The sequence below is a fragment of the Puma concolor genome, chromosome E1, assembly GCF_028749965.1.
Source record: "Puma concolor isolate L17-30 chromosome E1, mPumCon1.1.hap2, whole genome shotgun sequence".
In the NCBI taxonomy this organism is placed as follows: domain Eukaryota; kingdom Metazoa; phylum Chordata; class Mammalia; order Carnivora; family Felidae; genus Puma; species Puma concolor.
This window is the reverse complement of record NC_141680.1, coordinates 1,188,840-1,203,714: the sequence shown is the minus strand read 5'-3', so window position 1 is coordinate 1,203,714 and position 14,875 is coordinate 1,188,840. Positions and strand designations below refer to the sequence as shown.

General features: G+C 67.0%; 1 protein-coding gene across 2 annotated transcripts in view; it reads right to left on the bottom strand.

Moving 5' to 3' along the window:
* Positions 1–14,875, bottom strand: part of PITPNM3 (PITPNM family member 3) — a 69,156-nt gene that overhangs the window by 6,773 nt on the left and 47,508 nt on the right. For both annotated transcript variants that reach the window (XM_086685656.1, XM_086685657.1), the window contains 11 exons: positions 14,327–14,516; positions 13,663–13,785; positions 13,146–13,336; positions 10,857–11,029; positions 9,501–9,671; positions 8,093–8,287; positions 7,541–7,689; positions 5,622–5,738; positions 3,297–3,413; positions 2,967–3,115; positions 2,579–2,728 (listed from right to left, as the gene is read on the bottom strand). In XM_086685656.1, coding sequence (XP_086541782.1) covers positions 2,579–2,728; positions 2,967–3,115; positions 3,297–3,413; positions 5,622–5,738; positions 7,541–7,689; positions 8,093–8,287; positions 9,501–9,671; positions 10,857–11,029; positions 13,146–13,336; positions 13,663–13,785; positions 14,327–14,516 — 1,725 coding nt within the window. The remainder of the gene's footprint in view (positions 1–2,578; positions 2,729–2,966; positions 3,116–3,296; positions 3,414–5,621; positions 5,739–7,540; positions 7,690–8,092; positions 8,288–9,500; positions 9,672–10,856; positions 11,030–13,145; positions 13,337–13,662; positions 13,786–14,326; positions 14,517–14,875) is intronic.

Below are 14,875 nucleotides of genomic sequence, written 5' to 3'. Positions count from 1 at the left end.
ACGCTCTACCCCCGACCACCGTATCACCCCGGCCACACGGGGCTGCTTTGCTGCACCCACGGGCCTTGAGCTCCAGCTCAAGCTGGGACCCCAGCCGCGGACCCCTCGCCTGGACGCCCTTCAGGGCTTCATCTCCTCACGTTCCCATCCCCTCTCAAGGCCCCCTCGTGCAGGAAGCCCTCCCAGCTTCCCAGGCGTGATCAGTCCCTCCCCTGTCTGCTCCCGCAGCACGGTGGGATTGTGCTGTCTGTTGACCTCACACGGGACCTGCCTACAAGATGCCAGATGAGCTCGGGCCTGTCAGGGGCTGCTGTGGCACCGGCCACCCCCGGCTCACCGTAGACTGGGGGGCTCCAGACCTGGAGAGCGCCCCGAGGGGTCGGGGGGATGTTCCATAATCCCACACAGGCTCAGACGCCACCCTGGGGACTCTGGCTAGTTCTGAGCTGGACCCGGTAGTCCGTTTATCAGCAGCAGGGTCTGTGGAACACGGCAGGGACTCAGGAGCCCACGTGAAGACCACGGTGTGGGTCCCCGGGGGAGAGGACCACACCCCCCCCCCCACTCCCAGCTGTGGAAGGGGGGCGCTGATGGGCGGGGCGGTGGGAGACGTAAGAGGAATAAGCCACCCACCCTCACAGGGCGAGCTGGACACTTGCCAGGAGCTCGAGCCTGTCCATCCAGGGCCTGTTCCCGCAGGGCCAGGGGCGTCTGGAGGGGAGCTAACCCTGGGGTCCCCAGTCCAGGCTGGTCTGCTCTCCCCAGAGGGATCACTGCTACTACGCTGAGGCCCGGCATCGGTCCTGCTCACCTGGAGTCCGGGGTTAGTTTCTCATGCCTGAGACTGGTTTTCCCCGTGGGGCTGCCTTGCTCCTGGGCCTGGCCCTGAGTCAGCCTCACAAAAGGGTGGAGGCAGGGAGGGAGGGAGACAGGAAAGGAGGCAGGGATGGAAGGAGGGGTGGAGGCAGGGAGGGAGGGAGGGATGGGGGAGGGAGGGAGGGGGGCAGGGAGGGAGGCAGGGGTGGAAACAGGGAGGCTGGTAGGGAGGCAGGGAGGGAGGGAGGCAGAGAGGCAGGAACTGGGGGAGGCAGGGAGGGAGGTAAGGAGGGGGGTAGGCAGGGAGATAGGGACGGTAGGAGGGAGGGTAGGAGGGAGGCAGGGATGGGGGGAGGCAGGGAGGGGAGGAGACAGGGAGGGGGTAGGCAGGGAGGGCGGGATGGGGTGGGGGGAGGCAGGGAGGGAGGCAGGGGTGGAAACAGGGAGGCAGGGAGGGTAGCAGGGAGGGAGGTGGGGAGGGGGAGGCAGGGGGAGGCAGGGAGGGTAGGAGGGAGGCAGGGATGGAGGGAGGCAGGGAGGGTAGGAGGCAGGGAGGGGGTAGGCAGGGAGGTAGCGATGGGGTGGGGGAGGCAGGGAGGGAGGCAGGGGTGGAAACAGGGAGGCAGGGAGGGTAGCAGGGAGGGAGGTGGGGAGGGAGGCGGGGAGGGGGGAGGCAGGGAGGGTGAGAGGGAGGGATGAGAGGGAGGCGGGGAGGGGAGAAAGTGGCTCCTCCCTCACTCTCCTATGGTGACACCCTTCTACACGGCTGCTTCCAGCCCCACCTCCGGCCCCGTCCTGGTCTGGCCTCCAAAACCCAGCCACCCTGACCCCGTCCCACCACGTGCTCTGCTCTTCCTGTCCTTGTCGCCCCGCGGCCTCCTTCCTGGCCTATCAAAATCCGTTTTCTATTTTCCTCTCGCTTCCCCACGTTTGCTAATCTTTGTGCAGCGGCTTGGACTGAACCCGTCCACCCCTCGGGGACTCTCTCTGACGCCACCTCTCTCAGGAAGCCTGCCCTGCTCTCCCCAGTCAGCTGTACGAGCCCCAATCTTCCCCTTATCACTGCGCCTGAGTCAGGCTCAGAGGGTGGCCCCTGGGAGCCACGTGTCCCGTATTCACACGTTTAGGTGGTCCCTTCCCCGTGAATCCGGGCGGATCCTGCCACTACTCACGACCGGCGGAACACAGCGGAAAGGTCACTGTGACGCCCCAGGCTGGGTTCTGAGAAAGCCTGCGGCCTCCACCCGGGTCTCCACGAGACGGCCCAGGCTGGCCCCGCGGACAGAGAGAGGGCCCAGCCACCGCGAGTACAGAGGCCATCTCGAACCCCGGGCCCGAGGGGAGCCTGCGGATGAGCCCCGCCCCCAGCCCAGATGGCCACCCGGCCGTGAGTCACGGGAACACCCCATGTGACGACATGCGAGCAGAGCCCAGCCCACCCACGGAACCGCGAGAGATGGAATAGTATTCTTTTCGGCTGCTACATTCGGAGCCATTTCTCCCAGAGGCCACCAGAACACACCGATTGGACCCCGCCTGGAGTCAGAACTCGGGAGCCCAGGCTTGGCTGGCTGCAGAGATTAAACGGAGGCGGGAGGGAGGGGGAGCTAGCGTCCAGACGGTGGCAGGGCGTTTCTTGGGGACCCTCGGTACACGTGACCGGGACTCCCCAGTTCCTGCCCCGGAGATTAGTGGAATTCCGGAAAAATACACGGCCCGGCTCTCCCGGGGCCTCTGGGAAGGGACGGGAGGGAACACTCACCGGACAACGTCCACGGCCCCCGGCCGGACCTTGGGGTCACTTCCCATGATAGACACACTGGCCGCGAAGGACCCGTCGATGCTGAACACCACGCACTCCATGCCCCGGGGCAGCACCGTGAGGTAGCTCATCGCAAAGGTCTGGTCGCCCCTAAAAGGCACCTGCCTGTGGTCGGCCCGCGTCGCACTCAGCCCGTAGCCTGAGGCCAGGGGTCGGCCGGGGCCCCGGCTCAGGGAGCAGCGGGCCGGTATCTCCTGAAGCCACAGCTGGCCAGCTGGTCCGTCTTCCTCTCTCTCCCCCCCGCCCCCCATAAAGCACCCCCAGGGCTCCATCACCCGGCCGGCCCGGCTGGAAGGGCACCGAACGGCACAATCCGCCTGGGTCTTACCTGACGACCATCTTCACGGGGTAGACGCCCACCCCCAGGCGCCGGGGCCGCGGGACGCTGTAGGTGATGCGGCCGCTGCTGTTGGTGATCTCGGTGTCCAGGTGCACCCAGCGGCCCGAGGACGGCTCCGCCATCACCAGGATGTCCACCTGCACGCGGTGAGGGGCCAGGGGACGCCCTGAAGGCCGGGGGCTGCAGGCGGGGGCCAGGGGCCATTCGGCCGGCTCCTCGGCCCCCACGCCCAGCCCTCGGGCGCACGGACTTCGGGCCCTCCCCACCGCTCACCCTCCCGGCCCTGCTCCGCCCCACCACCCGGCCCGGCCCTCGCACCTTCTCTCCGGTCAGAGCCACCATGTCCAGGGGCCCGTACATGAAGCGCCCCACCAGGACCTGCGGGCCGTCTTCCGCGGCGATCACGTCGTTGGCCCGGTGGTTCGCGGTGACGTTCTGAAAGCAGAGATCAGCTCGGCCTTTGCCACTGGGGCTGGACTGTGAGCTTCCTCCCGACGCTGTCCTTAGGACCGCAGGGCACACGTGTCCCTGCCGCGTCACCCCTTCTGAGCCATGTGCTGTGGACCCCGGGTTCCCGCAGACGGACAAGCACCCTGATCCTGACCATCCCACGCACCCTGGGGTGGCGGCCGGGCCCCTGGCTGTCCTCCTCCCCGGCTCCTGGGCCGGACCCTGCCAGGATGCCTCCCGTTCTGCCTTCCACATCACAGGTCCCATCCCACAGCCACTTACCGTGTGTCTTCTTACTGGGAAATGTAAACGTGTCAGAGCGTGGAGAAGTGCGTGGGGACCCCGCCTGCGCCCCGCACCAGCTACGGCCTCCCTTGGGGTCCCCCATCCCCCACACTGCGGATCATTCCAGACACGGAGTCACTTTGTCTATAAGCATCCAGGGTCCCCAGGTTTCTCCACTTCTGGTTTCAATTCACCCCACAGCTCAAAGGCCCCCCTCGGCCCCCAGCCTCGCTCCAAGACCGAACCCCTCAAGCCGGTGACCGTTCCCATAGGCGTCTGTCCCCACCCACTGAGCTCCCCCTGGCCGGGGCTCTGCTTACAGCCCTCAGTGGGGACCCTCAGTCAACACAAGCCATGTCAAAGCACAGAACTGCCGATGCCCAGGCCCCCGCGGTGAATTCCGGATCCTGAGCTGGGCGTCACGTGCCCGGTGACCTGTCTATGGCCCCCAGTTGTCATGGGCCGGGCACTGCAGGGCCCCCCCGACTCTGTCTGCCCCCACCTCCCAGCCCACCCGCTACGGCCTGGCCCGGCCGCGTCCGAGAAGCGCCCTGTGGACCCCCGCCCTCCATTCTCACGGTGTCTGCATGCAATTCAGCGGACCCCCCCCCCCACCTGCACCGGCCCCTGGACTGGGCTCAGGGGACCCAGACCCACAGACGGTCGGGAGGGGGCACGGGCCACACCGCCAAAACTCCAGGGAGGAGAGACTTAACTCGCGGAAACAGACACACGGGAAGACGCCTGTGTCACCTATCTGCGGGGAGACGCGAAGCAAAACCACACGGAGAACCCGCCTCGCACCCGCCGGGGCGGCTGGATCCCACGAGAGACGAGGACACACGGGAGCCCAGAGCGTCGCCCACGATAGAGAAAAGGTGCGAACCGCCCGAAGGCCCACAGGTGACGACTGGGTAAACGGAACGTGTCCGTCCGCGGGAAGATCCTTGGCCGTCAAGCGGAATGAGGTACCCATGCCTGCCGCAACGTGGGCGCGCACCCAGAGCACAGGGCGGCGAGAAGGAAGCCGGACGCAGAGACAACACGCCGGATGGTTCCGTTACACGGACGGCCCAGAGCAGACAGACAGCTGGGGCCAGGGGCAGGGACCACGGTCGGGGGACGGTTACGGGGAAAGGGGCCTCTTTCCAAAGTGATGAGAAGGTCCTAAACTTGGCCGTAGTGATGTTTGTGCGCATCCGTGAACACGCTCACATCCACCGAACTGTCCCCCTTCAGCAGGCGAGTTGTAGAGAACGTGACCGTAGCTCAATAAATACGTTTGCGAGAACTGGGTTGATTCGCGGAGCACCGGTCCGCGCTCAGGGTCCTCAGCGTCCACGTCTGGTGCTCCCACCAGACGGCCCACTGGAGCAGTGGCTGCGTCTGTGGACCCGGCACAGGGGGCCACATCCACAACTGATGATGCTTTGCTGAGTACATACATGAAGTGACGCATACCACGCTCCTATTCATCCTTCAATACCCTACGGAGGCGACTCTCCTTCAGGGAAGCCCTGCCTGGTCTGCCCCAAGTCCTTTTCTCCGTTTTCTTCCTAATCTGCGCTTCCCTCTCTCACCGCAGACACCACCCCGGGCCGTACGTACTCAGAGGCGAATCATCAGACTGTGAGCCCCACGGTCATGGGCAAGACCCTGACTCACATCCGCGTCTCCAGAAGCCTGACATACAGCAGCCGCTCCACCCCCAGCGTCCTGGACCCCGCCCTGGTGCTCCCCTGGAGCTGGGCCTTCGGGAACCAGCTCCCCCACCCCGCGTAGCCCTGACCCCACCCCCACCTTCCCTGCCACCCGCAGCCCTCCCCTGCCACGCGGGTGCTCCAGCCCCCAGGGCACCCCAGCTGAGACCCCCACCCCCACCAGGACACGGTGCCAATGAGCACATACCCGCAGCTTGACCTGGGTCCTCTTGCGAAGCCACTTCTCACGGGGGTTGGCGGGGCTCAGTGCCGCAGGATCCACGCCCGCGTTCTCCTTGACGGTCACGTTCTCGTAGCGCATCACCTGACGGGCAGCCGAGCAGGGCTCCAGGTCGGCCGGGCCCACCCCGCTCCCTCCTTCCCAGAAGGCTGTCAGGGCCGGCAGCCTCCCCCCCCCCCCCCCCCCCCCGCCCTGTCTCGGGAGGCCGGGAGCCCCGGGACCCGTCTGCCGCCATCCTGACAGCCAGGGCCAGGCCGCGGGCTCTCAGATGCTCTGCCAGGGAGCAGCCTCTGTGCACGGCGTCCAAACCGCCCCCCCCCCCCCCCCCCCCCGCTCGGATCCGTTCCCTGCCCGCGCTGTTCCAGCAGCTAGCCGGTCCTCCCTCCCACCCAGCCCCGTGGCTCTGTCCCTCCCCCACTGGGTCACGCCCTTCCGCGTCCCCAGGACTGACCCTGTGCCTGTCGGAGCCACGCCCCACGGAAACCTCGTGGCTCCCACCCGCCTGCTCCCCTCGCACCTGCCCCACGCGGGCTTCCTCCAGACACCCCCGCAGCCCCTGGACTTTGTCCGGCCCAGCGCAGGGGCTCGCGCCCTCTCCCGGCTCTCCGGCACCTTCCAGGGCTCCTCCTCCACCCCCTGGGTCCCCGTCCCTGCACTTCTCAGCCTACAGCGACACCCTTGGCTCCCACGTGGGAAACCCAGATCCGGTCTCAGAGCTCCCAAAACCTCTGGAATCTCCTCGATGCCAGAGAGCCCTCAAGATGCCTTTTGTTAGTGAGGTGGCATCTGGACCCCACCCAAGGGGGGGCCGTGGACAGGAGCAGACCGCACGTGACCAGAGGCTGGCACCTCCAGTCCCACCCCCTGACTTCTGGGGACCCACAAGGTCCAGGTGGGAGGCATTCTGGAGGCCGCCCCAGCGGACGGCAGGACCCGAGGCAGGGTTGCCGGACCGTCCGTCTCAGGGGCCGGAAGCCCGGGCAACGACCTGCACCCGGAACCGGCGGGGCCGACGCTGCCGTGGGGTCGGCGGGGTCACAACTGGGCTACGCTGCAGGATGCCCCACTGGCGGGGAGAGCCGCTCAGTGGGGGCAAAACCCACCTCAGCATCGGGGTGCCGCGCCCGTCACCGGGACACCCACCACCGGCGACTGTCGAGCCCCAGCCTCCACTCGCCTCCCTTCGTGCTTCTCAGGCCCAGACCCAAGACTCGGTTTCCCGCACCCCAGCCTGGCCCTGCTCCTCCCCAACCCCAGGGAGCCCCCCAGGTGCTCAGGCGGGCGTCAGGCCCTGCAGCACGGCCCTCGGTCCCTCACGCCCAGATGCCAGCACGCCTTGCTGTCGCCCCATCCCCGGCCCCCTGGGCCTCCGCACCAGCTCCCGGCCCAAAGCCGGGCCCCCAGGTTGGCCTTGTAACGGGCCTGGGGCTTTCTCTCTGGCCCCTCAAGCAGCAGACACAGGACTCCCTTCCCAGAACATGGTCAGGCACGAGCTCTCTCTTTGCTCAGCCCTGCGGTGGCTTCTCGCGGGACACAGAACAGAATCAAACTCCCGCCCTTGGCCACCGACCCCGCCTCCCGGCCCCCTTCCCCGCCCTAGGCCCCCCCTCAGTCACCGGCCTCTCCGAGGACACCGAGACCCTCAGAGGAACAGGCATTTATGACTCGTCTCCAGGCGGAACACGGGTCCATTCTCCTGTGCGGTTTCTGTTTAATTTTCCAGAAAGTGCCATGCCATTGACCAGAAGCCAGTGCTCTCCATGAAACCCCCCGTGTGGCCTCGTAACCCCCACGCCCTCCCAGGGTGCAGTGTGGCCCGCAAGATACCCTGTTCCCCAGAGAGCAGGACGGGCCCTCCCGAGGGGTCCGGAGAGGGACAGCAGTACCTGTCTCAGGATGAAGGCTACCACGTCCGTGGACTCCCAGTAGCTGGCGTGGAAAAGGTGGGGCAGGGCCACGGTGGGAAAGGCCGTGAGGACGTCGGGGCAGTACAGGGCGTAGTCGATACGCTTGGCGCCCCACCACTTGGCCGTGACTGCGGGCCCGAGATCCAGGTGAGGACCGTGTGGCCCGGCCGGGCCTTGACCCGACAGCCAGCGTGGGGCCCCGGCACACGGACCCCGCGGTGAACGGGCCACTCGGGGCGCAGGCCCGGGGTCGGAGCCCCGGACGTGACCACTCAGCTTCCCGTGAGCCACCAGCCCCTTCTCCTGCCTGTCCCCAGGACGAGCCCTGCAACCCGGTCCCCAGCAGCGGTGGGGGCTGGCCCCGTGGAGACAAACGCTGGGGTCAAGGCTCGGCCCCGGGGCTCAGTCTGGATGGATTCCTTTTATCGCTCCCAGCCCGCCCTCAGCAGCCCCGGCGTGGACCAGCGCCCGCCCGGGGTGGGGGGGTCCCTGTCCCTCAAAGCAGGCAGCGCCCCGAAAACCCTCACTCACTGTGGGAGACGCCCGCGGGGGCCAGGCTGTCTGAGGAGTCTGAGCTGTCGCTGTGTGAGCTGTCCCGGCTCATCCTCCGTGCAGGGCACTGGGCCCCCGGGGCCTGAGGAGGCGGGGCGGGGGCGTCCGGGGGCGGTGGGCTGTCCCGTGAGCCGCCCTCCAGGAAGAGGCCGCTGTGGGCGTGCAGAGCGTCAGCTGGCGGGGGAAGGTCGCGGTCAGGGCCGGGCCGTGTGTCCGGAGCTGCCTGTACCGGGCGGGAGTCTGGGCTCCCCCGGTCCGCTCACCACCACCCCCACCCCACAGGCGGCTCGTGCCCCTAACCCCCCGGGGCTCGACGGGGCGCCTGCACCCCAGGGCCCGGCTGGGTCTCACCTCCTCTAAGTTGTGGGTCCCAACCATCCCCTCCGTCTGTGGCAGAACTGCCGAGGGCACCTCCGGAGGCGGACGGTCACCACGTGCCCCTCCACGGACCCCACTCCCCCCCCCCCCCACCGAGGCACAGAGGCCTGCGGCCCAGCCCGGGTGGGAACAGTCGTGTCAGCCAAGGCGCTAGGACGCTCTCCGGGGCTGGGCCTTGCCCCGCCCAGAGCAACGCATTTTCGGGTGCACGGGGGGAGACCTTCTGTGGAGGCTCCTGACGAAGCAGGACTTTGGAAATTAAGTTTCCATTAAAAATGGGGGGGGGGGGTGCTGTTTTTGGATCCTGAATGAGCCTCATGTGCGGCAGCCCCCCCCCCCTCCCCCAGTCTGGCCCAAACTGCTGAACAGGCTCTGACCAAACCTCCTCATCCAGGGTGTGGAACGAAGGCCCTGATTTCCCAGCCCCGACCGCCAACGCCGGCCTCCCCGGCCCGTGCCCGGTTCACTCCGTGTCAGCCCTGGAGACCACTGGCCTCCCCCAGCCCCACCTGCCCTCTTCCCGCTGCTCCTTCCACCTACAAGGGCCCCCCGACCCTCACCCTCCAGCTCTGCTCCGCCTGTCCAAATGCCGTGGCCAAAGGCCCCCTCTTCCATGATGCCCACCCGGATGACACATTCCTGGCCCCGCACCTCCAGGGGCGAGGCTGGGGAACAACACCCAGCACAGACCCCCGGGCTTGCGCTCAGGTCTGATGGCCCGAGCAGCGTGCCGGCCCCAGGAGCCCGTCAGGGGCGGAGCCTGGCCTCTGGGCCCCAAGACACCCCCGACAGAGCAGGGGTGCACACAGGTGAGCAGCTGTTTCCACCCCCTCCTCCTGCTCTGGAGCACGTGGCCCCTGGTCGGAGGGGAGTCTAGTCCCTCCTTCGGCCAGCGCGTGGAGAGCCTGGACCAGAGAGGGTGGCCCTGGAGTGCCACCCGGCGGGGCCCAGCCCCTGGCTCAGCACGCTCACACAACCGCCCCCCCCCCCCCAACCGCGGAGAGCCTACCCAGCAGGAGGGACTGCCCGTCGCCCAGCGGGAACCTCTGGTAGCGGGGCACGCTGACGGGCGGCACCAGGTGGAACTTGGGCTCCAGCAGGGGCTCCAGCCGCGAAGCAGAGGGGTCCGCGCAGTGGAAGAAACTGTAGACCTGGCTGCAGGCGGGACGCATCTGGAAGCCTGAGGGGGACAGAGAGGACGTGGGGGAAGCCCCTTGCCAGTTCCTGCTCCCTTGGGCCCAGCAGGCTTCCTTGAGTGCGGCTTCGGGTGGCCCAGCCCTCTGCTCGAGAACATGCCGTGGCTCCCTGCTACCAACAGGACCAAAGCCATCGTGCTGCGTTTGGCATTCAGGGCCTTGCCAACCTGCCCCACCAGGAGCGGCGCTCTAGGCCCCAGGGCTGCGGCCGGCGCTCCTCTGCAGTTCCCCACCCCGGCCTGCCGGCTGCCCCTCTCTATGCCTTTGCTCAGGCAGCCCCTCTTCCACGCAGGCCTTCCCTCCACTGTTTCCCCTGCTCGGTCTCCTGCAAATCCTTCCGGCGTCCGCGAACTCTCCGTGTGATCTACCAGGCAGACCCAGGTCTCTCAGTCGGAATCAGCGGCCCCTTCCCCAGCCGCTCAGCCCCCAGGCAGGCGGCAGACAGGGCTCGAGGCTGGCCAGAGCCGCAGGACACCTCTCCCCCCAGCCCGGCAGGTGTCTTCCCCCGAGGCCTCCCCGTGTCCCCCTCCCCCAGGGTGGGGGGACTGAATGGTCCGGAGTCCGGAGTCCTGGGAGACCCAGGTCCCCTTGCCAACTTGGAGGCGGCGTGGGATTCCGCCTCACCCCTCCCCACTTCAAGGAGAGCCCCTCCCTTCTCTGTCCCACGGTGGCGGCTGCTGGGGAGCGCTGTGGAAAAGGACTTTGAGAAGCCCTGACGTGTGGGCCTCGAGGTGCCCCCGCCTCTTGTCCCCTCAGACTCACTGCTAAACCACAGGCCGGTGCACATCACCTCACTGTGTATCTCAGAGCACTGGGGGCAGGCGCTCAGGCCGCGGGCACTAAGGTGGGCCTGGGACTGTGCGGGGGTCGGGGAGGTCGCCCCGGCCGCAGAAGGTCTGCCTGGGGGTGCCGGGGAAGGAGGGCGGCAGGAGGGTAAATGTGGCTTCTCCTCCTGTGGAGCATAACAACTGCCCACGTGGGGCATGTGACAGGGAGGTGAAACCCACCGGGGCTGGCTCACCTTTGTCCCACCCGGGGAGGCTGCCCCTCCCTCCCCCTTCCCCATGCCCCACCCCTCCCTGCCCCCCCCCCCACGGTCCCCTAGCCGGAGGCCCCGACACCGTGGTCCAGAGACACAAGGCCTCTCAGGCCCCGGCAGCGCCACCCACCGTCCAGTCCCGGCAGCACTGTCCTCCGCATGGCCAGGACCAGGCCCAGGGGCGAGCCAAAGAGGAAGAAGTCGGACACGTCGAAGTCCAAGCGACCCAGGCTGACCTCGGGCGGCGGGAGCCCCCCGGCCGCGGGGGGCTCGGCCTCGTCCTTCAGCACGTTCGAGTGGATGCTGCCCAGGGGAGAGAACCCCGGGAGGGCAGTCAGCGAAGGAGCGGGGGTGCGTAGGCTGAGCGGGGAGAGCCCAGCCCGCCGCCTCCGCGGCGGGGCCCGGAGTCAGAGCCCGCCGGCCAGCCCGGAGAGCTGACGGCCACCCTGGCGCGGGCCACCGGGGCCCGGCCGACAGCCCTTTTCCTCTGAAGGGCCAGACGGTAAATGGTTTAGACCGCGGGGCCGTTCGGCTTCCGTCACATCTACCCAACTCTGCCGTTGTCACCTGCCGGCAGCCAGAGACCGTACTTGGACAGACGCTCATGGCCACGATCCGGTAAAACATTTTCTCAGCTGGGCTGAGGGCCTAAGAGCACCTAAGCATCCTGCAGGCTGGCAGGCCTGCCCCATCGGGCCGGCTTCACAAGGGCCCCCGGTGAGCTCCCGCGCTGTCTGCCGGCGGAGCCTGGCCTGGCCGGTACGCAGGCCAGCCGGACGGAGCCGGTCCTGAAGAATCGGGCAAGTTCATTGTCACCCGGGTCCCAGGCCACCTGCAGAACCAGGTGCAGACAGCGTGCGCTTCCCTCCCGCACCACCTGCACAGGGAGCAGGGCTTGAAGAGAAAGGTGGGACACACAGAACTGCCCCCAGTCCCAGCCCGGGCGCCGCTGCTCCCGAGAGCCGGGCCGATGCTGTTCCGGACCCAGAGCGGCCACCGAGGCCTGGCGGGCAGGAAAGCCGGGCGCCCCTGGACCGTCCAGGTGGCACTTAAGTGCAGCTCAGGGTGTGTGTGAGACGATCCAGTGGGATCCCGTGATCTACGAATCAAGTAACTGAATGCAAATTCAACTAGAATATTCCAGATGGAGGAGAGAGGGAATTTGAGAAATAACAACGGAAAGAGCGCGGGCCAGTCCCCCGCCGGCCGTGCGTGAGGGGTCCGGGTAGCCGGATCTGAGTCCTCGGGCTCCTGTCTCTCCCCGCGAGGACAGCGCCGGCGTCTGACGAAACTGCCATCTGTCCCTACGCTAGAGGGAAAAGTTGGCTGTGCTGAACCGGCTACCAGAAGCCTCCAACTCCTTGTCGCCCTCCGGATTTGGGGCCTTCTTAAAGGACTTTTCAAGGGTGAACCAGAAAAGTCACGACCTCACCCTGCAAGCCTGATGCGAACTGAGGCTGACAGAGGGGCTTCGAATAGTCAGAGATTTGAATGTGCGGGGCCTTTGATGGAAGGATTTCTCTTCGGGAAACGAATGCACCCGAATGAAACAGGCCTACACACGCGCAAACGTTTACGCACGCTGTAACTTCCCAGAACTGGAAGGAGCCAAGTATCCAATTACTGGGATGAAGGGAGCTGTCCGCTCACCCAGTGAAACGCTCCCCGTTAAGAATATTTACCGAATACGTATCACATAGAGAAAGGATCAGAAAAGATCCCGGTAGCAGGGTTCTTTTTCCAAGGAAAACTAAACACAAAGGATGTACAAAATACGTACAAAGAGGAAGACCCCAAAGCGGTCACAGGGGACCTATTTTGCAAACCTCCTGATAGCCCCGTGACACTTGCCACTTGGGTAAGAAAGGAGTGAGGACAGACAGGGCAGAGAACGGAGGGACAGCGTGGAACAAGGCCTGCTTTCCTAGATGGGTCCCTTGTGCCCTGATGAGTGTGCCGGTAACTCACTCAACTCTGCAGAAGGGACCGCACCAGGGACCAGGAGTCGGAGTCCGGCCCCAGCTGCTCGGCGCTGGCCGTGTGATCCCAGGATGCTTCCCGGCCTCCAGGAGCCTCCACTGCCCCGTCTGACAAACAGAACGACCCCCGGAGCGGCTCGCAAAACACACCCGCATCCGCTTTTCCACCGCCTTTTCTTAAGCAGCAGTTGAAGCGGGCCGGGCGTAATTTTGCCTTTGCCAGAGCTTGACACTGAGCGTCTGCGACGCTGGAGGGCCGTCCCCTCCCTCCGCAAGTCGGGGCGGCGCAGGGACGGGGCGCAGGGCCCACGGGGAGTGGCCGGGGTCCCAGCCTCTCCGCGCCCGTCTACAGGCCTCCCGAAAGGGCCTGGGACCCAGGGCCGGTCCTCGCCGCCCCGGACGCCGCGCTGGAAGGAAGACGGGGCCCGGGAGGCGGTTACCTGGACAGGAAGGCATGATGCTGGCCGATGGCCTCACAGTCGTAGGTGGAGGAGTCGCTCTGTTTCCGAGGCAACGGCCTCTGGGGCTCCGAGGCGTCCTCGTCCGGCACGCCGGAGACGTCAATGCTGCTCTTGCTGAGACGCTTGCTGCCGGCCAGACCGCACGCCTCGTCCGCCACGACGGGGGCGTCCTTTGGGGTCACGCAGAGGACAGGAGAGCACTGCAGCCACCACAGACTCCGGGGCCCCGCGTCCTCCCCCGGGCGCGGATGAACCCCTTTCTCCCCAGACGTCAGGTCAGCACTCTTGCGAAGGAGCGCGGGAGCCACCGGGTCACGGCGGGGTTTCGGCCCGGGGCGACCCACCGGGGATCCGGACGTAGGCGCCCGACCCCGGCCTAAACCCGCCCTCCTCCCGTAGGGCAACACTTCGGGGGTAGCGACCGCGTACCGGGGTGAAGGCCCGCCTCACCTCCCCAGGACAGGCCCCTCCCCGCCCCCCACCGGCTGGCCCGCACCTGGGTGCTGCTGATGCTGCCCTTCCGGCTGCTGCCGCCCGGACTGTCACCCGAGGGCCCCGCGCTGTAGCAGATGGCATCGAAGGCCAGGAGGCCCCCCACACAGTCCCCGATGAGACACACCTGGGGCACACACAGCTGGCGCTAAAGGCCCGCCCGCCGCTGACCCACCGCCCCCGTACCCGGCCAGAGCACCAGTCCCCTGTCCCTGGCAGAATAAGGGACCTGTCCCGGAGAGCCACTGACAGAACCCCTGTGGGGGATGGGTGTTCATGCTGGGTCAGGGTCGGCCTGAGGGCAGCAGTCAAACTAGGGTCAGGGTCAGCGTAAGGATAGCAGTCAGGCCAGGGTCAGGGGTCAGACTCGGGTCAGGGTCAGCCTGAAGGCAGCTGTCAGGCCAGGGTCAGGGGTCAGACTCGGGTCAGGGTCAGCCTGAAGGCAGCTGTCAGGCCAGGGTCAGGGGTCAGACTCAGGTCAGGGTCAGCCTGAGGACAGCAGTCAGACCAGGGTCAGGAGTCACACTCGGGTCAGGGTCAGCGTAAGGACAGCAGTCAGGCCAGGGTCAGGGGTCAGACTCAGGTCAGGGGTCAGACTCGGGTCAGGGTCGGCCTGAGGACAGCGGTCAGGCTAGGTCAGGGCTGGTTAGGGAGGCAGGCTGTCATACCTGCCCACTGAAGCCGATTCCGTCAGGGGACTTGAGGAACTCTGTGTAGACCTGGTTGGCCCGCTCGATGACGGTGGCCACCGCGTCCTGGTACCGCGGAGAGGAGATGGCCAGCAGGGGCAGGGCGGCCAGGGGGACGTGGTCCTGGCTGTTGCCGAGACAGCCCTCATCGTGGCTGTAGGGGTTCAGGCTGCAGACAGGGTCAAGGTAAGCCCGGCCGGGCTCAGGCAGGGGCAGGTCTGGGGCTACGCACCGGGCAGAGGAGAGCACGGGCCGGCTGTGGCTAGGCCCCTGCTCGGGGCCCTCGAAGCAGAACCAGGCAGGAGCCACAAGAAACAAAGTGCAGGTGGGGGCATCGTCCCCGCGCCAGCCCGGGATGTGGGCCTGGTGTCTCCTGGCCGGCCACCTTCCCCTGCCCTCTTCTGCACGGCCCCAAGGGACACCCCGATTTGGAGGAAGCCGCCTGGTGTGGATCAGGGTGGGGACGTATCATAGCAGACTTCCCGGAGGAGGTGCAATCAGGACTAGGCCTCAAGGAAGGCTTTACGG